Source organism: Cibotium barometz, chromosome 50 (assembly GCF_041138505.1).
Source record: "Cibotium barometz isolate CiBa-2024 chromosome 50, ASM4113850v1, whole genome shotgun sequence".
Classification (NCBI taxonomy): Eukaryota; Viridiplantae; Streptophyta; class Polypodiopsida; order Cyatheales; family Cibotiaceae; genus Cibotium; species Cibotium barometz.
Window position 1 is genome coordinate 12,069,809 of NC_141095.1, and position 27,946 is coordinate 12,097,754.

The window sequence follows — 27,946 nt, forward strand, 5'->3', positions numbered from 1 at the left end:
CTGTATCAGGCTTGTTCTCAGAAGACTTCTCCGATGAAGACTTCCCTTTGCCCTTGTTGTTGTTGTTACGGTGTTTCGACCGCTGGCCAATCAAGGCCTCAGAACCTCCACCCTGTGGAGGGTTCATAAATCACTCTTCCTGGTCCAAGACCATTGGCACAAGCTCCTCCCACGTGATGGTGTTGAGCTTGCCACTGGTGATCAAAGAGGAGTAAAATGCTGAGTACTGAAAGGGCAAATGGGACAACAACGTGATGGCCATATCCTCTGACGATATCTCTTTCCCGGCCTGGAGAACCTCCTGCTGAAGAGCCTGCAACTTGTTGATGTACTCCCACATCGTCGACGACTTTGCAGGATTCATCACCCGCATCTGAACTTCCAAGGAGATCCTCTTCATGGGTGATACCCTGTTGTACAGAGAAGCCAAATGCTGCCAAATCTTTCTGGCCAGCGTCATATGCTTTAGGTGATTAATCACCTATGGTGTGCAATTTCGGAAGATGAAAGACCAGACGCGGGCATTAACACGATCCCATAGTTGTGCTTGTGCCTCCCATTCCTTCCGTATAGAGGGTAACTCCCCATCTTCCAACTTCGGCCGTGGAACCCCAACAACAATGAAATTAGCCAAGTCATAAGACTCCAAAACAGACTCCATCATTACTTTCCATATGGCGTAGTTGTTCCCGTCCAACTGTCGGTCCACCGAGAACGTGGGGCATAGTCACAGGGGACGCCCGTCCTAGGCCTTGGGGATGGGGGAACGTTGTCCCGCCCTCCCTTTCACACAGGGACGCGTCCCTCTACAGGGGAGACGTCCCATGTCCCGTCCCTCACCAGGGGATGGCCGTCCCCTATCAAGGGACGCCTTAAACTTGTGGGACGGTTGGTTGGGGACGGGAAGGGAAAAAAACAAACAAGCATCGGGATCGCCTCATTTTATGTTTTTTTTTGTAAAAAAAGGCCTAGTCATGCGAGCGTCGAGCGATCTCTGCACTCCTCCGTCTCTGCCGTGTGCGATCGAGTGCTCTCCAGAGTCCAGACTCCTCCGTCTCTGATGTGACCTGTCACCTGTGCACTTTCTCTCCTCTGTCTCTGCTCTCCTCCGTCCAGGTTTGTGCTGTTATGCGCTTTCTTCCGTCTCTGCTGTCACCTGTGCACACTTGCTCTCAGCCTCTCCTCCGTCTCTACTCCTCCATCTCTGCTTTGCAGTGTGTAGTGACTGCACAACAGGCTGCAGCACAAGTGCTTGCCACAACCCACTACTCCAGAGTGCAGTCTCCATCTAAGCTGCCCAGCCTCCAAGCCCCAGTGCCATCATTGCCTTGGATTGCGCCCATCATTGAGAGGGCAAGTCACATGGTCCCTTTTGTGTTGAATCATCAATTCTTACTACATGAGTTTCATAAGAAATCAAGCAAGCAGCTCTTGAAGTACTCGGAGACACGGTTTGCGTATAACTTTCTGATGTTGGGCCGGCTGAGTACATGTAGTGCCGCATTGAGGCATGTTTTCATTAGTGATGAGTTCACTGCATCTCCGTTAGCCTCTACTACTGGAGGGTGGAAATGCAAAGATAAGGTTGAAGATCTTGAGTTTCGGGAGCATGTGCATCGCATTGATGCAATGGTGCAGCCCATAATGCATTTGTTGAGGTTTGTGGATGGCATGAAGCCATGCATTGGGAAAGTGTATGAGGCCCTCATTAAAGAGCAAGAGCAATTTGATCATGATGACAAGGACGAGGAGGACACTCTCAAGAGCAAGTATGAGATGGTTCAGGATTATAGTTACCAGGAGTTTCAGAAACGCCTGATTTGAAACGGGTTTCAAAAAGGTTTCAGAAGTTTCATATTTTTTTGAAACGTCCAAAAAAAGTTTCATACAAAAATGCAAAATATATATATTTTTCAATATAGAATATACATGAAAATATGTATTTAGGCCATGACCAAGACTCAAGCGTCCCTGTTGAGATGGTCAACTAGTCACTACCAAGCAAAAAAGGAATGTCAAAAAAAAGTTTCATACAAAAAATGCAAAAAATATAAGTTTAGAATATACATGAAAATATGTATTTAGGCCATGGCCAAGGCTAAAGCGTCCTTCTCAAGATGGTCGACCAGTCATCGGCAGGCAGGAAAGGACGAGCGCGTGCAAGTCGAGTAGCAAGCAACAAGAAAAAATGCGCTTTGGAAATGCGTATGTATGAAATTGGCATGTAAGGTTTTTGGGCCTTAAAAATTTTAGGTGAATAAAAAACAAAGTTTCATATTCTAAAACGTTTCGTAAAAGTTTCGGTCGGTTTCATATGATTTGAAACGGGTTTCACTGCTACTATGTTCAGGATCTTTGTGTCAAACAAAAGATGGAATGCATATCATTCCCCTTTGCATGCACCAGCATACATTTTCGACCCCGAGTTTCAAGGCAAGGGTCAAGAAAATGACCGAGAGGTGAATAGTGGTTGGTGGATTATCTTAGAGAGATTGGTGCCAGAGCCTAGTGCAAGGCGCAAAATAAGAGACTCACTTGCAACGTATAGATCTTTTCATGGCATGTATGGTTGCCCTGATGCACAGGAGGATCGGACTCAGGTTGGGGCAGCTTTGTGGTGGGAGGATTTTGGATCAGATGGACCAGAGTTACAACAATTAGCTATTCGCATTCTCAACCAAGCTTTGGCTCCTCTTGTTTGGAGCAACTCTGGAGCTCCTATAGTCACATTGCATCAAAGAAGAGAAACTGCCTTGGCGTAGAAAAAGCCCGTGATTTGGTTTTTGTAAGTGCCAACTTGCGTATGTTGGGCAAGGGGGTGATTGCAAAAGCTGATCCTTTTGTGGAGTGGGAGCAGAAACAAGAGAAGGAGAATGTGCAAGTTGAGGTCACAGAGATTGATGCTCATGACAATGAGGCCAGTGTTTCCTTCAGTATGGATTCTGATTGATTAGCGCAACGCTATAGGCTTCAATCTTGGATGTCACATGTGCAGCACAGCCTTTAGGGCCATCTACCCAAGGTATATTTATGTAGACATGGTTTATTTTCTAGTATCTCCATTTTAGAGACAATAGACTATGGCACTATGCTTCAGCCGTGAGTCTCGATAGTTGTATTGTGTTTTGTGTACACAGTTAGCAATACACTATTTTTGTAATATGAATCATGAATTGTGTCATTTTGTGTGCTTTCTTTCAAAGTACTCAAATGTAATATAAATACTTAACATTTGATGGATATATTGATGCATTTTTTGTGTACCGTCCCACCCCCCGTCCCCGTTCCCATCCCCCGACCCATGTGACTATGACGTGGGGAGTGTTGGGATCTTCACATGCTTCTCAACCATCTCAAGCAAATCTGCCATCTCAAGGGTTCACAAGGTCTTGTGAAGGGAGGGTGGGTGGGAAAAAAGAAGAAGAGGCTGCAAATAATATGCAAGGTGGCTGTCCAACGGTGATGGCCGCCTTCTACCCGATCTCCAAGTCCCGTACAGCCCAAACAGTCTCCAATCCTCCACCTCAAATCAGCAAACCCTCCATGTCCCACTGTCTCCAAGCTTCAAGCCACCTGGGGCTCTGATACCATGTCAGAATGCAAAGCGGAAATGAAGGCAACTGCTGTAGAGAGCACTACACTGATGAAAGAGAGAGAGAAGCTGTGTAACTCTGCTATATACACCAATAAAATCCCGAGAAACATACTGTGGGGGCAAGGGGCCATTTTTATATGGCCCCTAGCTGCTGGTCGGCCAGCCCATAAACAGCCGACAGCAGCTCTGGCTGCCCACGACCAGCAAAATGCTCAGTCAGCCAAAAGAAAAGCAGTCGTCTAGCACTGAGGGACAGTCGGACAGCACCAGAACAGTCAGGCAGCAAGAAAACACAGTTGGCCAGCATCTGGGGGCAGCCGACAGCCCATCCACTTCTCCAGAAAAGTAGGAAAAATATACGGAGAGTGAGGAAAAATGGGAAGACACTAAAACGGGTGGGTACACCCACAATAGAGGCCCTGACATAGTGTACAAACGAGACCAGAGATGACTGCTAACAATCCCTAGGTATACATATGATGTGACATGCTCCACGGGCTCCCCACTATAAGTAAATTGCTGCGCATATCTGCCTATCCATTGTGGGGTAGTGTTAAAGATCATAACCTTGGTCTTCCCAAGGTTCACAGTGAGGTCCCCGTCCTCGTAGAAGGCATGTACTACAACTAGATGCCTCTACAAGCCCTCCGGGGAGGGAGAGAGAGAGTGAAAGAAAGAAGAAAGAAAGATATATTAAGTGCCTACTAAAGACCCACTAGGCATATGAGACCAAAGTGAGACAATAATGTCCATGGCATATCTCATCATGGAATGGAAAATAAAATAGAAACAAAACATAGCTATCTCACTTGGGTGATACAAAACTGACCATGGAAACTCATCATGGAATACCATGAACGTGGTCTGATGAAGGGCCAGATCTGCTAGTGAAGTAGGTACGGCATGCTGCGGATGGAAGAAGTTGGTGATCCTGAGCTGGGCTGAACCTGTGCTTTGAGGAGGCTCTCTCTGTGTCGTCGTAGCTCCAGCAAGAACAAGCCCAGGCATCTCTGAATCCATGATACAGCTAATAGGACCGAACCCCTCTCTCAAAAGGCAATGGTACCTCCCTCTGATCTCATAGTAGACTGAGCATCAGCATACATAATGCTCCTCGGACTCCACCTCTCTGCTCCGTAATCTGCAAATCCTGTCCTCCCTAGGTATGCTTTGTCGCCCTCAATCTCTAGGGTATGGGATGAAGCTCAAAGCTGGCCAATGGAAATCTTCATGGCATGAGACATAAAGACATCCATGTAGCCTAGTCTCTGTATGAACCCACCTCAGTGAGCCTAAGGAAATGATCCAGATAATACGCATCTTGACGGGCAAGGGCTGTGCCAGGGTAATCCCAGTGTCCCTTATGTGTGCCTAAAGCAAATCATAATGGAGCACTCGGTTACGGTCCACATGGGAAAGCTTGAGGTATGGTGAATCTGGGTCATACTAGCATGCAGGGAGCTGGTCAATCTGAAGCCCATGTGTCATAAACCATGTGATAATGGAGCCATACCAAGATGAGTGTGTGCCTCTCGCAACAATCGCCTGTGAAGACTCCAGGGCTAGGTGAGGGAGTCGTGTGGGGTCCATCTCTCTCTCTCTCTCTCTGTATATAGGTCAATGTCTGGAAGAGTGCCTCTATAACCATGGGGGATGCAGCAAAGTCTGCTCGAATGCTATGATGTGGGACAGATGGTTTGCTGTGAATCATCCATGATAGCACGAGGATCAGAGGCCGCTCAATCCGATGTCAATCTGCCTGCAGATAATCCCAATGCCCAAAAGGGGGGCTGCATACATCATCGCTAGAGTGACCAAGGTGTCAAAGAGCCACCAGAGACCAATGGCACTGGTGTTCTAGGAGGGCTAGTGCTGCATATCCTCTGGGGTGAAGGTAACCCCAAGTTAGACATAAGAACTAGTCACCTCCACTCTCCTGCCTCTGTATGTGATCACTATATCCTTCATCACTTTGCGGGAAGTGTGAAAAACCATCACCTTGGTTTTCCCAAGGTTAAACTGAGAGCCCCCGCTGTGTACAAAAATCCTGCAGTGCATCCATATTGTGCTGTAGTCCAGCCTAAGAATCTGAGATAAGCACTAAGTCATCAATGTTGTTCCTAGCTAGGGTTAGGGTATAGCTACACAGAGCCAGTACACTATGCAGGCATCACGAAGAGAGAGAGAGAGAGAGAGAGAGAGAGAGAGAGAGAGAGAGAAAGAAAGAAAGAAAGTTGTATTAACGTCTCAAAAGGCCAAAATGACCTATGAGACCAAAATGTTACATCATGTCCATGGAATACATCATCATGGTACTCGAGTGCAGGCTTACTCCTGATGATGTGCGAGATCTAGACCTTTGTAGCATAGTTGTTACGAGGCGCGCCTCTAACAGTTCGAGGCGTTCGAGGCGTACGACCAAAAAAAATGCTGGTTTGAGTCTTTAGACGGGGGCTTTAAGGGCCCAAGGCAGCCCCTCTTACACACTCTCTCTCTCTCCCTCATTCTCTCCCTCCAGGCTCCCTCCCTTAAGCCTTTCTCAAGACCCAAAGTTCAAAGTTCAAACTTCACACACACTAGGATGATGATGTTTTTTATACCCACTTTGGGAGCTCTCTCTATACTCTACCGGTTCATTTCAGTTCATTTCATTTTACTTTGTACCCTTGAATCTTGATGATGTATCCAGATGATGAGGATGGACTATTTTGGTCTCATAGGTCATTTTGGCCTTTTGCAGACGTTTAATACAGTTTTCTTTCTTTCACACACACACTCTCTCCCCCTCTCATGCACACCCTCTCTTTCCCTCCCTCAAGCTCATACATACACACTCTAGTGTCTCTCTCTCTCTCTCTCTCTCTCTCTCTCTCTCTCTCTCTCTCAACTTTCAATATATATATATATATATATATATATATATATATATATATATATATATCAGACGCCTCAGGTTCTAAAAAATACGAGTCTTTCGAGGCGCGTACCATACCCGCCTCGTACCAAACGCCTCTGACGCCTCTAACAACCTTGCTTTGTAGAATGTTAAAGACCAAATGTCCTTAAGTGATCTAAAACTTACAAAAATGAGCCACCTCCCTCCCGTGCCATGGTAGTCTCTCATATCAGGGTAAGACCGAGGTAGCGAGGCCAGCACTTACTCACCCCCCTGGCGCCTAACTGGCATAATGGAAACACAAAGCCTTTTATAATATTAAGGCGGAAAAACACACACAGAGACTATTACATCTCCTTTTGGGGGACATCCCAGGTAAAGAACCCATGACACTCACACAGAAAATTAAATGTACAGGAAGATGATTCCCCCCCCTCAATGCCATGATGTGGCCTTTTCTGGCGTCTCTTCCAGGTTACCATCCCATCCATGGCCTTATGAAACCTCAAAGTGCTGAATTCAGCTCTGATTTTGCCAATTTTGGCCGATTTGGGAAACCCCCGAAATTATGTTTATTGCAGAGGGGTTAATTAGCTGATTTTTACTGATTTTGGAGAAAACCCCTGATTTTTACTGATTACAGTGTGTGTGTGTGTGTGTGAAAGAAAGAAAACTGTATTAAACATCTGCAAAAGCCCCCATTTTTTCTTAAATATAAGACCTTCAATTTTGGTAATTTTACCTCATGATGGACTGTGTGTTTGCAGGTACAGTCGATTTGATGCTGATTTTTTTGAAGGTACAAGTTTAATGGCTGAGATGATGTCGTTGATGATGTCTGCTCTCTGCAGGTGCTCTAGACAATGGAGTCGGCGAGCCGACAGACTGCTGTCGAAGACCTTTTTATTAAGGCTTGATAAGCCTTAATATAAGGATTTGATAAGCCTTAGTTAAGGCTTAAAGCCTTAGAGCTTTCATACACCGGCCTGTGACAAGGCAGCAAAGAGGCGTGAACAGGCAGAGCAGCAGCGGGGAACTGGTGGTAGAGGGTGCGGGAGCAGAGGTGCAGGATGTTTGTGCGAAGAGAAGAGAGACGCGAAGAGAACAATGGCGGCCCATGTAGCTTATGGGTGATTGGCAGATGAAGCCACGTCAGCAGAAGCAGTGTTGGGAATTGGGCAAAGATATTAGCAGCAAAATGATGATGCGCCAAGCGCTATGTGGGGAGCAGAGAGCCAAGTTCCAACTTAGGAAGCATGCGGGCAGAGGCCAGCTCTGATACCATTTGTTGTTCCTAGCTAGGGTAAGGGTACAGCTGCACAGAGCCAGCAAGCTATGGAGGCTCAAACTCAGCCATCACAAAGAGATTCGAATAATTGGAACTAATTTTCTTCTGTATGGAAACACTAGCCAACAAGGAGATTAAGCAGTAACCTAGAAACCACAGAAGACTATAAAGAAATCCGAGCTACTTTTGATGTGGTTCAAGGTTATATATATCTGAGCTTGAAGAAAGATGTGCTTTTTATGCAAAAGAAGAGATAAATCCTGGACACCATCCAAAACCAAATCCTTTGAATTGCTTACTGACCTCAATAATTCTATGGGTGGAACTCTTACACACAAGAGATCAAGATACTCCTAAGGGCGACCAGCCTAGTTCACATCCCTAGTGGTGTAATCTGTATTGTACTCATGCATAGCATAACACCATGTGCTGTTTACATCAATTTGGTTCCTGAGACAAAGGTATGTATGCCTTGCCATATTGTGAGACACAGACACAGCCACAAAGCTAGATCATTCACACACACACACACAACAGAAATATGTCTCATTAAACTGTGAGGCACAGCCACGGCCACAAAGCTAGATCATTCATAAAGTGAAAGGTGGGTGCGTGCATGCACACGCATGTGCATGTGCCTGCATGTGTGTGGTGGGGGGCCAAAGCTTTTTACTCAGCAAACATGCTTACTCTTTTGTAAAGCCAGAAGAGGGATGAGAAACACTGTGTGCAAAATCTCCTGCAAAGAAAAAAGTGATAAATAAAGCTTTGATATACACAATAGGATTCCAATGAGTATGATGCTGCAAAAAATCTCCACGAATACAGTTGACAAGAAAAGAGGAAAGAAAACAAACGAAAAAGTTAATGGGATACCATCATTAGTCACAAATAGCAAGCCTGTCGTAGCAACATCAAGCCGCCCCACCGTAAATAATCTGGGTTTCAATAGCCCCGGATTTCTTTGCACCTAAACAAAGAGAAACATCCAATTACAAACTTTGATTTCACAGCCATGTGCAAATCTATGCACATAACTAGACTTTAACTAACAAAACAAGGTTTTAATAAAAAATACTCTACAGAAGAATCCAAATTTCGGTCAAAGCCCAAAGCCAACCCAAATCTTCATGTAGTCATCAAACAACGTCACCACCGACTTGTCTTCGTCTGCACTGCTTGAACAAATGTACCTGCAAGAGTACGCGGACTTGTTTAAATACACTCCTCAGTAGCTAAAGCAGCAGAAGAAAATAAAATAGAGTAAATGGAACAGCATCATGGACTTTTATGTATCCCATATGGCGATGCTCTGTACAGAGAAGAGGAAACCATTGCCTACCCTTTAGGCTTGTTCAGAACAAAATACAGCTTTGGAGCAAGCTTCTTTGGCAAGGACCGTCCATCAACATATATGATGTCTTTCAAAGGATCAACTAAAGTCTGCCAAGACAGTAATAAGCATTACATTTTCTACCTTTATGAACTGAAAAGGTAATCATAAAATGATACAACTTCTGTTCTCAAAGCTTTACTTGCATACAGCAAATGATGACTTAACAACTTAAGTCGTATCTGTTGGATATTTCGGAGCCTAGTAAGTGTCCAGTGGTGTGTAAACACTTTACGTGTGAGCACCCTCTTATTAAGAGAAATAAGATAGGGCCTCAGTGCCTATATAAAGCATTGTACATGGTGGAAGTATTATCATAATACAATCATTCTTGTGCTGTGCAACAATTCTCTCTTTCTCCCACAGGCTCAGCCTTACTACATTGGGTACCATGTTGCAGTGCCCTATGCAAGATATTCTTGGCTGATACGAGAGGTTGAGGCTCTTTGTTTTGTTACGGATATTTTCTTTTAGTTTTACTTTCCATACCATGATGATGTATTCCATGGACATGATGTAACATTTTGGTCTCACAAGTCATTTTGGCATTTTGAAGACGTTAATACAACTTTCTTTCTTTCTTGTGTGTGTTATTGATAGAATGTGCAGCGGAAGAAGGGAAAGTGGAAACACAGAAGAGAGAAAGCAAGCTGTATTAACGTCTACTAGAGGCCGAACTTGACCTATGAGACAAATCAATGTACAACTGTCAATGTCTTCTCGATGTCCAGAAAAAAAAAGGACAAAATGAACATGAAATAAACTATGAAAGTATTGAGCTAGTGGGGGGGTGTGGTCCATCTTGGGCAGTGATGGCTGGACTAAAGAAGTCTGTAATGTGCCTCTCAGTCTGGCTCTCTGTGCGCCTAAGCAGGCTATCTCTATATCTCCGCAGCTCAAGCAAGAACAATCCCAAACACCTCTGGTCCTGGTACCCCATGACTCTGGAAAGTGGTCAAAAACCCTCTCTGAAACAGTGGAAACGACCACGTATCTCATAGTATGCAGTACAATGGCATATATAATGCAGCTCTGTCTCTGGCTCCCCATGGCATACTCGATATATCCTGGCCTCAGCTGGTATACCTCTATATCGGCTATAATCTCAATCTCAAGCTGGTGTGAGGATGTGCGAATCTGACCAATAGCACATCATACTGCATGAGACAAGTGTACATCCATGTAACTGGGTCTGATCACAAAGCCATCTGCTATGAGCTGAAGAAAATGCTCTCTGTAGAAAGCCATCTTCGTGCAGTCAGCTGTATCCATGTCCTCCTAATGTCCAGCTGAACTAAATCCTGACGGATGAGTCTAGTAATCTCTGTCCGTGTGAGAGTGAGAGAGGGTGCCTCCAGAGAATACTGGAAGGGAGGCAATCTGTCCATGCTAAAACCATGTGCCTGGAACCAAGATGTCATCTGTCCATACCAACAAACCAAGATGTCATCTGTCCATACTGGAAGGGAGGCAATCTGTCTCCATGCTAAAACCATGTGCCTGGAACCAAGATGTCATCTGTCCATACCAAGAAAGAGAGAGAGAGAGAGAGAGAGAGAGAGAGAGAGAGAGAGCATGCGCCGCAGCTCCAGCCCTCCTCCTCCTCCAAACAAGAGAGAGAGAGAGCCCCTCTGCAGCTGCCCTACTTTTTCCCCAAGATTGAAGCGCATCTGTCTTCCCACAGGCAAAAGCTCCTGTGTGTGTACTGCGCACAAAAGGACCTTGCAGCCTGCACCAGCTCTGTCCACCTCCTGCAGCCCTGTATGTGCCTGCGCACAAAAGGACCTTGCAGCCTGCACCAGATCTGTCCGCCTCCTGCAGCCCTGTATGTGCCTGCGCACAAAAGGACCCTGCACCCTGCCACTTGCGAAGAGAAAAAACCCTGCTGATTCTGCAGCCTGACTATGTGCCTATGGAGAGAACCAGTCGAGCAGCCTGTATGCCGGTGTCTCCAGCCCTGCCCTTCACAGAAACGTGGGAGGGAAAGAGAGAAAGAGAGAGAGATCAGCGTGCCCTCCTGTGTAACCAGCTGATCAGCCCTCCTAAGCAGAAAAGCACCACTTCAACAAAAGAGAGGCGCCTCTTTTCTGCCCGCCAGCCCCTCTTTAGAAAAAGCACACACGTGGCTCCAATAATAGCATATGGGCCAAGGGCATTATAATGTTTTTAAAGGTTTTTAAAACCTTTTGAGTTAAAATCTCTTTGTCCCCTTCACATTTGGGGTTGTCCACACATGGGTTTCTTTCTGAACTCCAATCTGATGCCATTCACACTGTCCACCATGTCCCCGTGCCCACCTGCATACTATCCAGAGAAAAACACAGGGTTGTGACACCCCCATAAGGAGGACTTCCCCTAGTTTGTAGTGTATGATCTCATCTGAAAGGGATGCATATGGTGACTCTCCCAATGGCCTTGTGTCCTCCTCCTCCCCTCTACTCTCCTCCTCCCCTCTACTCTCCTCCTCTGTTGTCATGGCATATCTCGATCCTCTAGGAGAGAAGTAGCATAGAGCAATGTATAACACCCTGTCTACCGAGAGTTGCAGTCTGATCCACATGTATCTAGCCTCCTGGTCACGTGCTACCACCTGTATGCGCTCCTGTAGCTCTCACTTGAAGAGTACCGCTATACCTCCAGATCCTATCGAATTTCTCTGTCGTGTCTCCCACTGATAGCCCTCTACTTTGGGTAGCCCCCTCTCTGGGCTCTAGTGCGTCTCTGTAAGTAGTATGATGTCCCGTCCCTCCATGACCTCCTTCATCCTCCCAGGATGTGTCCAAAGTGCTCCATTGCAGTTCCAAACTGCTATGTGTATCTGTGAATCTTGATCCTCCATAGCCGATGTCCCATAGGCCGCCTGGCGCTAATCGGTGGCCTTGCCATCGATGATGACACGGCCATCGCGATAGAATGCTCTCTTGCCCTCTTTCCGGGCGTGTAGGACTCTCGGCATGCATGTTTTCTTGTGTTCTATCTGCATCCTTGTAAGGTCGTCATCCAAATAGATGGGATCTCCCTGTAATCCTCGTAGAATCACCCTCTTCCTCATGAAGGTGACCCTCTCCGTCTCTCCTGCAAACTATAGGATAAGGGCTCGCTTGCGTGTTGAGTCTCTCCCGGCTCTCCATGCTTTGGTGAAGGGGAGAGGGTCCTCTTCCTTGTAGCCGAGCTTCATGCATAGAAGCTTTCCATCTTTCTCGGGAGTGGAGTCAGGTGTCTCGGCTATACCTGTGACTCGAATGTTGAGGCGGTGGGCCTACCTCATCTTCTCCTCCTCAATGGTGGTGTGAATGATTTGGTGTTCTTCCCTTTGAGTCTCCTCCCTCACTTCTTTACAGATGTTCTTCTTCACCACTTCAACCCATCCTGGCTGCTTGGCTTCGAGTTTTCCCTCCATGTGCTTTGTGATCTCCTTGGAGATTTCTTCTTTGATGGCCGTGAGAGTGTTGTCATTGATCTCCCCTTCTTCCTTCTCGGTGTTCTTGACGGCTACCAGTTCCACTTTCAATGCACTCACCTCCTCCTTGAGTGCCGTGTTCCCTTATTCAAGGTCCGTGACCCGTGCTTCGAGGGCCATGATGTGCCGGTGTAATTTGTTCTCCACCTCATTGAGGTTGGAATCGGATGTCTTCTTGTTCTCCTTGATTAGTGCCTTCATTGCCGTCTCAAGGGCCTCGAGCTTCTCTTGGAGACTCAGGGCCATTCCTCGAGATTACTATGCAGCGCTTCCCACAAGCAGGGAGGAGAGAGAGAGAGAGAGAGAGAGAGAGAGAGAGAGTTATGTTGCTGCCTTGGGGGGCTGAGCAAGGGTGGGTGGGATAAGGGAAGCGAAGGGACTAACGCACAGGCGGGTGGCCGGACAGGGAGACGGACAGGGTGGGTGCAAAGCGGGGAGGTGCGGCAACGTGCAGCCAGCAAGGTGCAAACACTAGCGGCGCGAGCAAGGGTGCAGGCGGACAGGGAGACGGACAAGGTGGATGCAAAGCGGGGAGCTGCGGCAGCCTACGAGCAACGAGGTGCAAACGCCAGCGAGCAGAGAGGGTGGGTGCAAAGCGGGGAGATGCGGCAACGTGCGAGCAGCGAGGTGCAAACGCCAGCACGCGCACACACACACACACACACACACACACACACACACACACATGGAAAAAGAAAGATATATTAACGTCTACGAGAGGCCAAAGTCGGCCCATGAGACCAAAAATAATACAACTGTGCTCTTCCGATCATCAGAAGAAAAGAAAAAGAAAAAGAGGGAAAAGAAAGAAAAGAAAAAGTGTGCATGTGTCTGGATACAACTGTGAATCATCATGGATCGGTGGAGCCCATATACAAACAATATAAAGGGGGTTGCGGATGTGGATGGAGTGCTAAGGCAAGATGCATCTCTATATGCTGAAGGGGTAGTACAAGCATGCTATGCAGATCTATGTCTAACTCCATCCAGTGCCATAAGAGGGAGAGGGAGAGAGAAAGAAAGAAAGAAAGAAAGATATATTAACGTCCTGTCGAGGCCAAAGCTGACCTATAGGACAGATCAGAATACATCTTTGGTTACAATCCACTTCGGGGTATCGGTTAAAGAAAAGTGCATGTGGGATCAAAAAGAAACTAACTTCAAAGCTCTCATGACTCATGAGAGTTACATGTTACAATGGTAAAATCACCATGTGCTTAGAGAGAGAGAGAGAGAGAGCAAGAAAGATTTTATTAACATCTTCCAAAAGACCGAACTCGAACTATGAGACAAATCGGTGTACCTATATGGGGTATCCTCTGTCATCCCAACAAAATGAAAAAGTACTGAACTAAAAAGCTGAATCTGGGTGTGCAATAAGTACAATGAGTGGGGAAGGAGATGAAGCTCTACTACTAGGAGAATGCAAAGCTATATGCATGGAGTATACAATCATGATATGCAACCTAGCTAGCTCCATCTTGTACCATACTGGGGGTATAAAATGGTATACATCAATGAAGGGGGTGTCCACAGCTCCCTGAAGAACACGCCTGGGTCTGCTCTGAAGCGAGCCAATCGCTCCCGCACACCCTCTGTGAAACTGAGCTCTGATCTCTGTCATCTCTCTCTGGTATAGGCATGGTGTCCGAAAGCCAGGTGTCCTCTGTCTCCTGCGGGCTCTGAGTGTCTACTCTCTGGAGAGTAATTCCCTGCCGTGTAGGGGCTGGGAGCGGGATGGATCTCTGAAAAAATGTAGTAATATGTGTCTGTCGTCCCCCCTCTGGAGCTGTCAGAGCCTGTAATGATGTCTCTCTGTAACGCTGTATGTCTAGAATGAATCTCCCCAGTATGCGCTGGTCTACTGCCTCAAAGATCTGGCGTAGGGAATGTGGCTCTCTGAATAAAATGGATCTCTCTCTGATGGCTGTATATGCTCTGCATCTGCATACATAATGCTCCTCACTCTCCACCTCCTCTCTGCACAATCTGCGTACCCTCTCCTCTCGGGGGATCCGTGCTGCTCTGCCAGTCTCGATCTCCAATCGATGTGATGAAACTCTAAGCTGACCAATAGCCACTCCGGAGCAGTGTGGTAAAAAGCCCTCCATGTATCTAGGCCTCTCTATAAATCCATCACATGAGATAGGGCTATCTCTACTCATGAAGAAATGAAAGATCTCTAGCTCCTGTATCTCTGCGAAGGCCCGCCTTTTGCGGCGAGTAAGTCTCCTCATCTCTCTCCTCGACTCCTGCTCTGTGATGGCTCCCAAGGCTCTCTGTATGCGGAGCCGTGAGTATAGGGCTCTGCACTCGTCATCATACCATCTGTTATGGGGCATAGTCCTGGATCTCGCACGCTCTTCTGAGTGGACACACGATGTGGAAAGCTCTGTAGACTGTAATGCAACCGTGTGTAGGAGTGGACACGATGTGGGAAGCTCTGTAATGCAGCCGTGTGTAGGAGTGATGCCAACTCGACTATAATGGTATCCATAGGTGCCAGGGGATCCATGAGTAGGAGCCCATCCTCTACTCTGCCAATGTATATGTCTGCCATGTGATGTGTAAAGTAGATGGTAGTGTGTGGCGTCGGTATGTGGGGGGTTGGTGATACCGGTGATCCGGCTAGTGAAAATGCCAACAAGTATGTATGATCTGCCCCAATAGGACAAGGTGGGATGGAGAATCAGGTGACAAGTTGTGATGCCTCCAAAGACCCCATAATGTAGTCTACCACTGTGCCTCCGGTCCGTGTATGTCCCCCATGGGAGAAGCATGTCAGCCCTCTTAATCCCGGCCACTGTAGCATCCCGTTGTAAATAACGAGACAATGCCTGGCTCCCAACTCTAGTAAGTGGTCCCCATAATGTCCTATGTCTGGTCCAGTGTCCTCTGATGCTCGACTAGCCCCTATCTCCTCTGGATCCACAAGGTGGAGGATCTCCATGTCATCAGTCATACACCTCACACTATCTGCTCTATGTGTGGGCATTGAAGTCACCCGTAAGAAATACTTCCCCTAGTGTAGAATAATGCATAATCTCCTCTGACAGACAAGTGTATGGCGAGGCTCCTGTCTCCTCCTCCTGTGGCATGTCCTCTGTAATGACATATGAGGATCCTGATGGAGGAAAGTAACATAGGGCTATGTATATAACCCTGTCCTGTGAGAGCTATAAGCTGATCCACATGTATCTGGCCTTTGGATCCTGTGCTACCACTCTCAATCTCCCCTGTAGCTCCCGTCTGAATAGAACTGCTACTCCCCCCGACCCTCTCGAGGTACCCTGGCGTGTGGTCCTCCTGTATGCTGACTCCCACTGGAATCCCTCTACTCGAGGTAGCCCTCTCTCTGGGCTCTGATGTGTCTCTGTCAGAAGTATGACGTCTCTCCCAGTCGTCCAGGCTGCACCCATAGTGAACCATTACAGTTCCATACTGCCATGTGTATCTCTGTCAGTGGCCTGGTCTGTGTCCCATAGGCCCCAAACCGCTAATCCATGGGCCGGCCATCAATGATGACCCGACCATCTCGATAGAAGGCCTTCTTGCCTTCTCTCCTCGCGTGTAAGACTCGTGGCATGCAAGCTCTCCTATGCTCTAGCTGCATCCTCGTGAGATCATCATCCAAGAAAATAGGAGCTCCCTCTAAGCCTCGTAGCATGACCCTCTTCCTCATGAAGGTGACGGTTGACCCTCTCCGTCTCTCCTGCAAACTGTAGGATGAGGGCTCACTTGCGTGTTGGGTCTATCCTGGATCTCCATGCTTTGGTGAAGGGGAGAGGGTCCTCTTCCCTATAGCCTAGCTTCATGCATAGAAGCTGTCCATCTTTCTCGGGAGTGGAGTTGGGTGTCTCGGCTATACCTGTGACTCGAATGTTGAGGCAGCGAGCATGCCTCATCTCTCAGAATACGCAGCGGAGATGATGACCAGATCTGGGAACACACGAGCAAAAAAACGCATGCAAAAAAACAGCACAAGAGAGAGAGAGAAGTAGGCGTGTAACTCTGCTCTGATATATACAAGAAAATCCCGGTATTGGTACAATGAGTGGTATGGGGGTGGGGGCCTATTTATATGCCCCCACATGTGGGGTCGGCCTGCTGTAGGCAGCCGACTGGACACAAGAAGCCTCATGACTGGATAAACACAGTTGGCCAGCATCAAGATGGGTCGGCCAGCAACAACGGGAGAGTCCCACGACTCATGAGGTGCAGTCGGCTATCTCACAGATGCAGTCGGCCAAGCGCAGGGTCCACCTGCCACTACAGGGCTGCCTCCCAAGCCACAGAAAAAATGGAAAAAATAGGGAAAAAATGCGGAGAGAGGGGAAAAATGATAAAACACCTCATAAGGGCGGGCACACCCACAACAAAGGCCCTGGTGTATGAAACAGGACAGGAGATGACTTCTAACACCCCCTCTCAGCTCCTGGCTGTGAAACCAACCACATGGAGCTAGGGTGCCGCCTGAGCAAATCCTGAGAGAGCGACTTCGTGAAGAGGTCCACCGTACTGTCCTCCGTCGAGCAGAACTCTAGCAAGATGTCATCAGCAACGATCTGTTCACGAACAAAGTGCCTCTGGATGACCATGGGTTCCTCCAGGGGAAGCCCAAACCTGCCATGCAACCTCTGCATCTTCACCACCTCACAAACAGCATCACAAACAGCATCACAAACACTGCCTCTGTGCTCGACAAGGCAAAAGATGACTGCCTCTTACTGCTCCGTGAAACTGCTCCTGGGCCTGAAGTAGATCTCCTCGTGTCCGGATCTCCTCCCCAAACCGAGTCACTCCAACCGTGGAGTCGGACTCCATCCAACAATCCCCCTCCTGTGTACAAGAGTCCATGATCCTTCGCATGCCGCAGAAACCACAGGAAACGCAATCCTGCCTCCCAAAGAGTCATCCGCAACCATGAGCTCAACCGCCTCATCAGGAAGCTCCCGTCCAATCTGGTGTCCATCATCCAGATCAATGAACCATACAGCTTCTGAGGAGTCACAGAGACATCACACTGCTCACAAGGATCAGCACCTGTTACGGTGCACAAACAAGTCCTGGAAACCTGATGAAACCTGTCAACCACCCCCTCTGAATCCGGAACCACAAAGCCTGGAGAAACCACCTCCTTCTGCAAGTAAGCACCTGCCACCTGCCTGGCTTTCCGAAAGGTCCCCGTGGAAAGAACATCCTCAACAACTGGAAGTTCTATGTCCCGAACACTACGAGACATCAGAGCATAAGTGACCTTTTCAGCTTCCTCTGACTCACGAACACAAGAACTACCAACATCAGTACTGGAAAGTTCCTGCCAACTGCTGCCATCTACTGGCAAGCTATCCACCATCTGGTCCCGAAAAGCCCGCACCTGCAGCGTATCCACACTTAAGTGGCCATTACCAGACTGCCACTCATCACAAACCTGAGGACCTGGGAGAGAGAGTGCTGAAAGCCTGTAAACTCCATTCTCCACTCCACCTTCCCAAACCACTTGGCCTGTTGCTTTGTCCCGGAGAGCAACAAAATGCTCATCAAACTCCACCCGTAGGCCAGTCTTGCAAACCTGATGCACTAACAACAGATGAAAACCAAGTGCCGGAACATACAACACCTGGGAGGAATGCTTCCCCCCTCTGCCATCGGGAACTATCTCCATCCTGCCCTCACTGTGAACTGGGATAGTGGACGTATCCCCAGTAAGAATATGACCAGAAAGCTTGCAGAGATCCTGTAAACCGGAACGAGAGGGAGTCATGTGCCTGGAAGCACCACTATCGAGTATCCGTTGCAGAGAATCCTCCAATCTCCTCCCTGTCTGAAGAAAATGAAACATCGGTGTCCACCACCTCCAGGTGCACAAAAGCCGGAGTCTTCATGATTGCTACTGAGGAATCTTCACCCTTCTCAGTCTTCCGCTTGGGACACTGCCTCCAATAGTGGCCTTTCTCGCCACAATCATTACAAGTCCTCTCTGCCTTCAGTTTCTCGCGGTCAGCGTCGGACTTTTTCTCAGAAGACTTATCCGATGAAGCCTTCCCTTTGCCCGAGTTACGGCCTTTCGACCGTTGGCCAGTTAAGGCCTCCGAACCTCCACCCTGAGGAGGGTTCGTGAATCGTTCCTCCTGGTCCAGGACCATGGGCACAAGCTCCTCCCACGTGATGGTGCTGAGCCTGCCACTGGTAATCAAAGACGAGTAAAATGCTGAGTACGAAGAGGGCAAATGTGACAGCAACGTGATGGCCATGTCCTGTGATGATATCTCCTTCCCAGCCTGAAGAACTTCCTGCTGAAGAGCCTACAGCTTGTTAATATGCTCCCGCATCGTCGAAGACTTTGGAGGAGTCATAACCCGCATCTGTACTTCCAAGGAAATCCTCTTCATGGGCGATACCCTGTTGTAAAGTGAGGCCAAATGCTGCCATATACCTCTAGCCAGCGTCATATGCTTTACATGATTGATTATCTGTGGTGTGCACTTGAGGAAAATAAACGAACGGACCCTGGCGTTGACACGATCCCACAACTGTGTCTGGGCCTCCCGGTCCTTTTGTGTTGACGGTAACTCCCCTTCCTCAACTTCCGGCCGTGGAACACCAACTACGACGAAATCAGCGAGATCGTGGGACTTCAGAACAGATTCCATCATAACCTTCCATATGCCGTAGTTGCTCCCGTCCAACTGACGGTCCACCGGGAACGTGGGGAGTGTCGGGATCTTCACATGTCTCTCGGCCATCTCAAACAGATCTGCCATTGCGGGGATGTACTCTGAAAAGGGTGGGTGGGTGGGAACAAAGAAGAACTAAAACCTGCAAGTGGCTGTCCAGCAAATCAGCCCGCCTTCCTCTTGCTTCTCCTCTTCCCGAACAGTCCACCAATCAGCCACACAGCAGTCCCCCTCTTGCTCACACAAATCCCAAGACCTATCTAAAGCCTAGGGCTCTGATACCATGTCAGAATACGCAGCGGAGATGATGACCAGATCTGGGAACACAAGAGCAAAAAAACGCATGCAAAAAACAGCACAAGAGAGAGAGAGAAGTAGGCGTGTAACTCTGCTCTGATATACACAAGAAAATCCCGGTATTGGTACAATGAGTGGTATGGGGGTGGGGGCCTATTTATATGCCCCCATATGTGCAGTCGGCCTGCTGTAGGCAGCCGACTGGACACAAGAAGCCTCACGACTGGATAAACACAGTCGGCCAGCATCAAGATGGGTCAGCCAGCAAACAGGAGAGTCCCACGACTCATGAGGTGCAGTCGGCTATCTCACAGATGCAGTCGGCCAGGCTCAGGGTCCACCTGCCACTACAGGGCTGCTTCCCAAGCCGCAGAAAAAATGGGGAAAATAGGGGAAAAATGCGGAGAGTGGGGAAAAATGATAAAACACCTCATAAGGGCGGGCACACCCACAACAAAGGCCCTGGTGTATGAAACCGGACAGGAGATGACTTCTAACATCATCTTCTCCTCCGCAATGGTGGTGTGAATGATTTGATGTTCTTCCCTTTGAGTCTCCTCCCTCACTTCTTTGCTGCGGATGTTCTTCTTCACCACCTCAACCCATCCTGACTGCTTGGCTTCGAGTTTTCCCTCCATGTCCTTTGTGATCTCCTTGGAGATCTCTTCTTTGATGGCCGTGAGAGTGTTCTCATTGATCTCCCCTTCTTCCTTCTCGGTGTTCTTGACGGCTACCAGTTCCACTTTCAATGCACTCACCTCCTCCTTGAGTGCTGTGTTCTCTTGTTCAAGGCCTGTGACCCGTGCTTCGAGGGCCATGATGTGCCGGTGTAGTTTGTTCTCCACCTCATTGAGGTTGCAATCGGATGTCTTCTTGTTCTCCTTGATTAGAGAGAGAGAGAGAGAGAGAGAGAGAGAGAGAGAGAGAGAAACATAGGTGAGAACCTGCTCTCAATATCATCATCCAAAGGAATACATGTCCCGAGTAAGAGGGGAGAAAACCTCGTATGTGAGGGACTGCAGCAAACAATGCTAAGCAAGCAGTGAGAAATGAGGGAGGCAAACCAGCTATATATATGCCCATGAGTAGGCAGCCGATTGGTGATAAAGTCCTCCACGATTGGGAAAATACCCAAGACTCCATAAAATGGGGAATAATGTGGGAAAATATATGTGAGGGGTGACCAGCCCCTCTGACTAACATGGTCAGCCCTAGAGGCTATAATAGGACACCAAACAGGAAGCCAACAAGAAGGAGATGATGTCTAACACCCCCTCTCAGCACCGGATGCTGAGTGAACTCCAAGAAGCCAAAGACACCGTCCTCGATCAAAGATGAAAGACTGCAAAAACAGGTACCAAGAAAGCTCCACAAGCAATCTCCTTAGCAACTTAGCTACAAAAGCAACAGAACAAGCTGCCAGGTATACCGCTCCTCTGGAAGAAAACAACCATGTAGGCTGCGACGTGCTACTCCAAGTAATGGTTCCAAACCCAAGTGTAAGAACACTCCCCGAAGTCGAACGTTGTGTATCCAGCCTGGAGAAGGTATGAAAAACCTCATAACCAACCAAGATCAGATCCTCTATATAATCAATCCTGGGAGAAGCAAACTGCTCCTCACTGGAAACCTCAAAAGAAAGAGTCAATCTGCTCCAACTCTGTACCAAGAGTAGCCAAATGCTGTACTAAAGCATCCTCTAAAAAGGTCGGCAACTCAAGATGTAAAGACTCTGTAGAAAAGATGGAGTCCATTTGCTCAAACGTTGTACCATGAGTTGCCCAATGCTGTACATAAGTACACACCACTGAGGTGGGGTGGGCATCGCAAGGTGAAAGGACTCCGCATCCCCCTCTGAAAAAAGATGTCGTTGGACTGGTACAAGCCCAACCTGATTCTAATCCAAATCCAAAAAACTCTGGAAGTACAACCAGTTCCCTCTTGATGCCATGGTCTGCACAAAATCTGAGAGAAACATTCGAGGAGAATTCACCCCCTTTGTCAGCCCTGAGAGTCTTTACCTGCAATCCAGACTCTTTTTCCACCATCACGTGCCAATCCTTGAACCATGCAAAAGCTTGGTCCTTCTATGCATGGGTGGCTGAAACCTGCCCAAAGTCTACCGTGCTGATTTTTACCATTCTTTGTTGTCCAATTATTGCTCCTTCTATTCTGGCATGCATAGGCCATTGCCTTAGGGACTTGAAACTCACGACAGGCACACCTAATCTACATTGTGTGTCTTTGGTCATGGCAGCAGCTTGTACAGTCCTAGTCAGCCTCTTCTCCTATCTAAATTCATGTTTGTCACATGCACACCTTAATCTGGTGCCACATAGACATGGTTATTCCTTGCAGCTGCCTTAGAGGCAAAGTTAGAGGTTGTATATGGGCGGTTTGGAGCAGTTTTGACAGCCCTATAGGTGCTCGGAGGTACCCAAGACATGCATCAGTGGTCAGGACTTATTATGGGCACAATATAAATGCATTTTATGATGTTTCTGATCACTTTTTGTGGGCCAAAAAGGGCTGCCCAACTTGAACACTACAATCCCTATAAAAGGGCAAGTCAAGGCTCATATTGAGCATTCAAAGACATTACAGAGCCAAGACCAAGGGGAAGATAGCCGAGACCTCGGGCATGCAGTCACAACATTTGGATCAGCCAAAGTACACCTTGTGTGTGGAGGAGAGTAAGCATGATGTTCATGCATAGCATTCACAATCCATTGTAATTACGCATTCATTTAGTAAAATATAGTAGGAGTAGATTATATAGTCTCTCTTCTCCTTCTTTGTACTTCTTTGTGTCAGTTTGCGCTTGTGATTGGCATTAATCTTTGTAGCTCAGTGCTTAATCATCATTAAGCACGCTCCTGCATAGTATGCTTTATGTTTCCTCGGGAAAGAGATCCTTCTATTAGTTAAAAAATAGCATTCCTCAAAAGAGGCAAAAAACAAAATGGGGAGGGGTGTTTCCCTCCATGGCTAGCCGCTCTCGGAGGGAAACTATCTCAATAGAAAGGGGGAAGGGGGTGGGGGATCCAAACTCGCAACATGTAATGCCAAGTAATCTTGCTAGCCTGATCAATGAGAAAGGGACCCGTGCACCACGTGTTCAGGAAGGCCTATTGCTGTCTATGCTTGCGATCCATCCTGCCATGAAGCTTCCCCATTGACTGCGGAGGGTATGATTTATGTCGGTCCAAATGGAGCGGATGGACTTAGCCGGAGGGGTGAGAGTACCCTCGACGGACTCACTGCAAATAGGCCCGTCAAATTTGGCATGCTGATGATTTCCCATCTCGGGTTGGTGCTCGGAGACCAGGGCTTTGTTGATCTGTCGGGGTGGGAAGTATATCAATCTCATATCAATCCTGTAGTGATCACCACCTCGCAAGCTGCACCACAAGCAGCCCGGTACTCTGCCTCTGTCGCGACGACAAGGCAATAGATGGCTACCTCGTACTGCTCCATAAAACTGCTCCTGAGCTAAGGGAAAAACTGTAGCCTGATGTCAAGGTCCTCGTGTCTGGCTCTTCTCCCCAATTTGAGTCACCCCGACCGTGGAGTCTGACTCCATCCATCAATTCCCCTCCTGTGTAAAAGAGTCCAAGATCCTTCGCATGCTGCAGAAACCACAAGATACGCAATCCTGCCTCCCAAAGATTCCTCTGCAAACATGAGCTCAACACCCTCATTAGGAAGCTCCCGTCCAATCTGGTATCTAGCAAACCAGATCAATGAACCATTCTGCTTCCAAGTCAAGGAGGCATCATATTGCTTACAAGGATCAACACCTGTTACGGTGGGATGCCAAGTCTTGGAAACTTGCTGAAGACCACTCAAGGCCTTCGGAAACCTGTAAACCATCCCCTCTGAATCCGGAACCACAAAGCCCGGAGAATGTGCAACATCCACCTCCTTCTGCAAGTAATCAATTGCCACCTGCCTGGCTTTCCAAATTCCAATAGGTCTTCGTGGAAAGAACTTCCTCATCTACAAGAGTTTCTTTGTGCTGACAAATACTACGAGACATCAGAGCATAGGTTACCTGTAAAGTTTCCTTTGATTGACGAACACAAGTACTACCAACATCTATACTGGAAAGTTCCTGCCAACTACTGCCATCAACTGGCAAGCCATCCACCATCTGGTTCGGGAAAGCTTGCACCTGCAGCGTATCCACACTTAAGTGGCCATTACCAGACTACCACTCATCACAAAACTGAGGACCTGGGAGAGAGAGTGCTGAAAGTTTGTGAACTCCATTCTCCACTGTGCCTTCCCAAACTACTTGGCCTGTTGTCTTGTCCCGGAGAGCAACAAAATGCTCATCAAACTCCACCCGTACGCCAGTCTTGCAAACCTGATGCATTGATAACAGATGAAAACCAAGTGACAGAACATACAACACGTGGGAGGAATGCTGTGTGGGTTGTGTGATGCCTCTTTGACTCAGAAGCAGAAGGTTCATTGATTTGGTTGATGGACACCAGATTGGACGGAAGCTTCCTGATGAGGGAGTTGAGCTCATGGTTGCAGATGACTCTTTGGAAGGCAGGATTGCGTTTCCTGTGGTTTCTGCGGCATGCGAAGGATCATGGACTCTTGTACACAGGAGGGGGATTGTTGGATGGAGTCCGACTCCACGGTTGGAGTGACTCAGTTTGGGGAGGAGATCCGGACACGAGGAGATCTACTTCAGGCCCAGGAGCAGTTTTACGGAGCAGTAAGAGGCAGTCATCTTTTGCCTTGTTGCGGACAGGGGCAGAGTACCGAGCTGTTTGTGATGCTGCTTATGAGGTGGTGAGGATGCAGAGGTTGCATTGCAAGTTTGGGCTTCCACTGGAGGAACCCATGGTCATCCAGAGGCACTTTGTTCGTGAACAGATCGTTGCTGATGACATCTTGCTAGAGTTCTGTTCGACGGAGGACAGTACCGTGGACCTCTTTCACGAAGTCGCTATCTCAGGATTTGCTCAGGCGGCACCCCAGCTCCCGGTGGTTGGTTTCACACCCAGGAGTTGAGAGGGGGTGTTAGAAGTCATCTCATGTCTACTTTTATACACCAGGGCCTTTGTTGCGGGTGTGCCCGCCCTTATGAGGTGTTTTATCATTTTTCCTCACTCCCTGTATTTTTTCCCTATTTTTTCCCATTTTCCAGTGGTGTGAAGGGATGCCAGAGGTTGGCAGGAGCACTGAGTGGCTGGCCGACTGGCCCATCAGCAGACATGTGACTGGCCGACTGCCCAACAGCAGTCGTGGACCTCTGTACTGTTGGCCGACTGGATGTATGCAGTCGTGGGCCTCATTTATTGCTGGCCGACTGATGATGCAGTCGTGGAGTGCCTTTTTCAGCAGGCCGACTGCTCATATGGGGGCATATAAATAGGCCCCCAGCGCCCATACCATTTGTGTATCATACCCGGGATCTTCTTGTGTATATAGAGCAGAGTTACACGCCTACATCTCTCTCTCTCTTGTGCTGTATTTTTTTCTGCATGCGTTTTGCTCTTGTGTTCCCAGATCTGGTCATCATCTCCGCTGCGTATTCTGACAGATTCAACCTTGCTCTGATACCATGTAAGTGAACATGGTTTCAGCCATGAGAGAGTGAGTGGAAGAAGAGATGGAGAGATCAAGCCATGGTGCCTTGGTGCATAGACATGGATGGGTGGAATTGAGAGAGAGAGAGAGAGAGAGAGAGAGAGAGAGAGAGAGAGAAATGAAATGTTATATTAACGTCTTCAAAAGGCCAAAGTGACCTATGAGACCAAAGTTACAACCATGTGACATCTGATACACTGTCTGGACAAGAAAAGAAAGAACTGAAGGTAAGTATCTAGCCCTACAATACATCAGTAGGGAGCATCTGGAAGCAGCAACTAGGGAGAGTGGGAAGCTAATGCTACTAGTCAAAATGGGGTACATGAGTACATGGATACATGAATACATGAATATGGGGGAGTACAAAAGTGATAGTGAGTACAACAGTATATGGCTGGAGTGGTAATCATCCTAGTAGCTCTAGCATGGGTCTCTGCCGGATGGCCTGGATATCTGCCATAGTGAGATGCCTGGTCGGACGAGCCCGATGCCTTGCAATGATGCTCTGAATCCTCTGGTGTAGGCACTGTCTCCGATGTGAGGATCCGCGAGCCCTCGGGCGTCTGGATCTGCCCAACTGGATAGCTCTCTCAACTAGAGTCCCACGGGGTGCCCACTGCTGGGCTGTCGGCTGTGTCCCCTCCCGAGTAGTCCCTCTAAAGAAGTCAGTAATCTGTCTCTGTGGACTCCCTGCCAGTCATGGTGCTCAAACCAGGATGCTATCTGCGCATACCAACATGAAGTGTCTCCCTCCATGGCTAGCTGATGAGAGGACTCTAAAGCAAGTCGTGCATATCGGTGTCGAGGAAGCTCCCAGGTGCTATGAATGAAGGACACTGATCTGGCAAGAGCCTCGACTTCGATCGGCGGTGCTCCCATCTCGGCTCTGATAATCTCATGGGGTACGGAGGCCTTAGCCCGAATCATCCTGGAGATCATGGACACAAGTGGTCTCTCCATCGATCTCCATCCATCGTATGTTGGTCTGATCGACTGTGATGATCTAGGCTAGGCCCCCAGATCTGTACTCCATATAGCATAGCCGATGTGAACAGCGTGTCAAAAAGCCACAGCTTAGTGCGTGGCTCCTGAAACTGTACCTGTGAGCACATCCTCTCTAGACCTCCTAGAGCTGCATATCCTCTAGTCAATCTGGCCTCTGCTGCCCCCCTCGTGGAAAATGTGGGCCTAGTGAACACCACGAGAGAGAGAGAGAGAGAGAGAGAGAGAGAGAGAGAGAGAGAGAGAAAATGAAATGAAATGACATATTAACGTCCTCAAAAGGCCAAAATGACCTATGAGACCAAAAAGGTTACAACAATTGGTGGATCTGATACAATGTCTGTGTAAGAAAAGCTAAAACAACTAAACAACTAACTGAAACTGAAACAACTATGAGGAAAAGTAAGGTACTAGGAGCTCCTAATGGATAACATCTGGGAAGGAAAACTCCAGTAACAAAGGTAAGCCTCATATACATCACTATCCAAAGATGTCTCTCATCGGTCGATGGCGGATATCCTCAATGTCCTCCATGAGGAGTACTCTGTCTGGACGTCTCCCATGCCGTGCTAGTATGGTCCTGATCCTCTGTTGTAGTCTCCGCCGATGTTGGGATGGGCCTCTCATCTTGGGGCGCCTGGACCGCCCCAGCTCTATAGCCCGATCAATCAATGTACCTCTGGTGCTAGCTGCAATGGGCCTTACTGGTCGAAAGAAGTCTGTAATCTGCCTCTGTAGGTGTCTCCCTCTCTGATCCCCTCCCTCTCAAGAGACCCTCTCTATGTCTACCCAGCTCCAGCAAGTATAATCGGAGGCATCTCTGATCCTGGTATCTCATGACTCTGGAAAGTGGTCCAAAACCCTCTCTGAACAGGCAGTGAAAACGGCCTCGTATCTCATAATACTGGACAGTGACATATGTAATGTAACTCTGTCTCTGGCTCCATCTGGCACAACTGACAAATCCTGGCCTCAGCTGGTACTCCTCTGAATCTGCCAGTCTCAATTTCTAGCTGGTGTGAGGATGTGCGCATCTGACCAATAGCACACTGTACCCCATGAGAAAGATGACTATCCATGTAGCTGGGTCTAATCACAAACCCATCCTCCGTGAGCTGGAGAAGATGATCTCTATAGAAAGCCATCTTCGTACCAAGCTCGTGTGTCGGCTGTATCCATGTCCTCCTAGTGTCCAGCTGAGTCAAGTCTTGCTTGATAAGTCTGGTAATCTCTGCCCGTGTGAGAGAGAGGGAGGGTGCATCCAGGGAGTATTGAAATGGAGGTAGCCTCTGTCCATACTAAAGCCATGCAGTTGGAACCAAGTTGTCATCTGTGCATACCAACATGATCCGTCTCCTTGTGATGCCAATTGTCGTGAAGACTCCAGGGCTAAGCGAGCATATCTGTCTCTAGGGAGAGCCCAGCATATCTGTCTCTAGGGAGAGCCCAGCATATCTGTCTCTAGGGAGAGCCCAAGTGCTATGTATAAAGGAGACTGATCGAGTGAGTGCCTCTACTACCAATGGGGGGGGGGCAGCCTGTCAGAGTTAGTGCATGCGGAAGCCACACTCACACTCACGTAGAGAGAAGGAGAGAGAAGTTGACGAGCAGAGAGAGAGAGAGAGAGAGATTGACGAACAGCTAACTTTAGCAATGAATAGATTGAATAATACAATGGTGGGCATGGGTATTTATACCCTCATGATGGAAATGGCCGACTACCACCCC

General features: G+C 48.1%; 1 protein-coding gene across 1 annotated transcript in view; it reads right to left on the reverse strand.

The window, feature by feature from the left end:
• The window catches only part of LOC147609801 (putative ribosomal large subunit pseudouridine synthase SVR1, chloroplastic), a 69,231-nt gene that overhangs the window by 28,766 nt on the left and 12,519 nt on the right, over nt 1–27,946 (reverse strand). Inside the window, exons 3-6 of the mRNA XM_086786961.1 lie at nt 9,122–9,222; nt 8,900–8,972; nt 8,656–8,749; nt 8,470–8,518 (exon numbers count right to left, since the gene is read on the reverse strand). Of these exons, the coding sequence (XP_086643087.1) occupies nt 8,470–8,518; nt 8,656–8,749; nt 8,900–8,972; nt 9,122–9,222 (317 nt within the window). The remainder of the gene's footprint in view (nt 1–8,469; nt 8,519–8,655; nt 8,750–8,899; nt 8,973–9,121; nt 9,223–27,946) is intronic.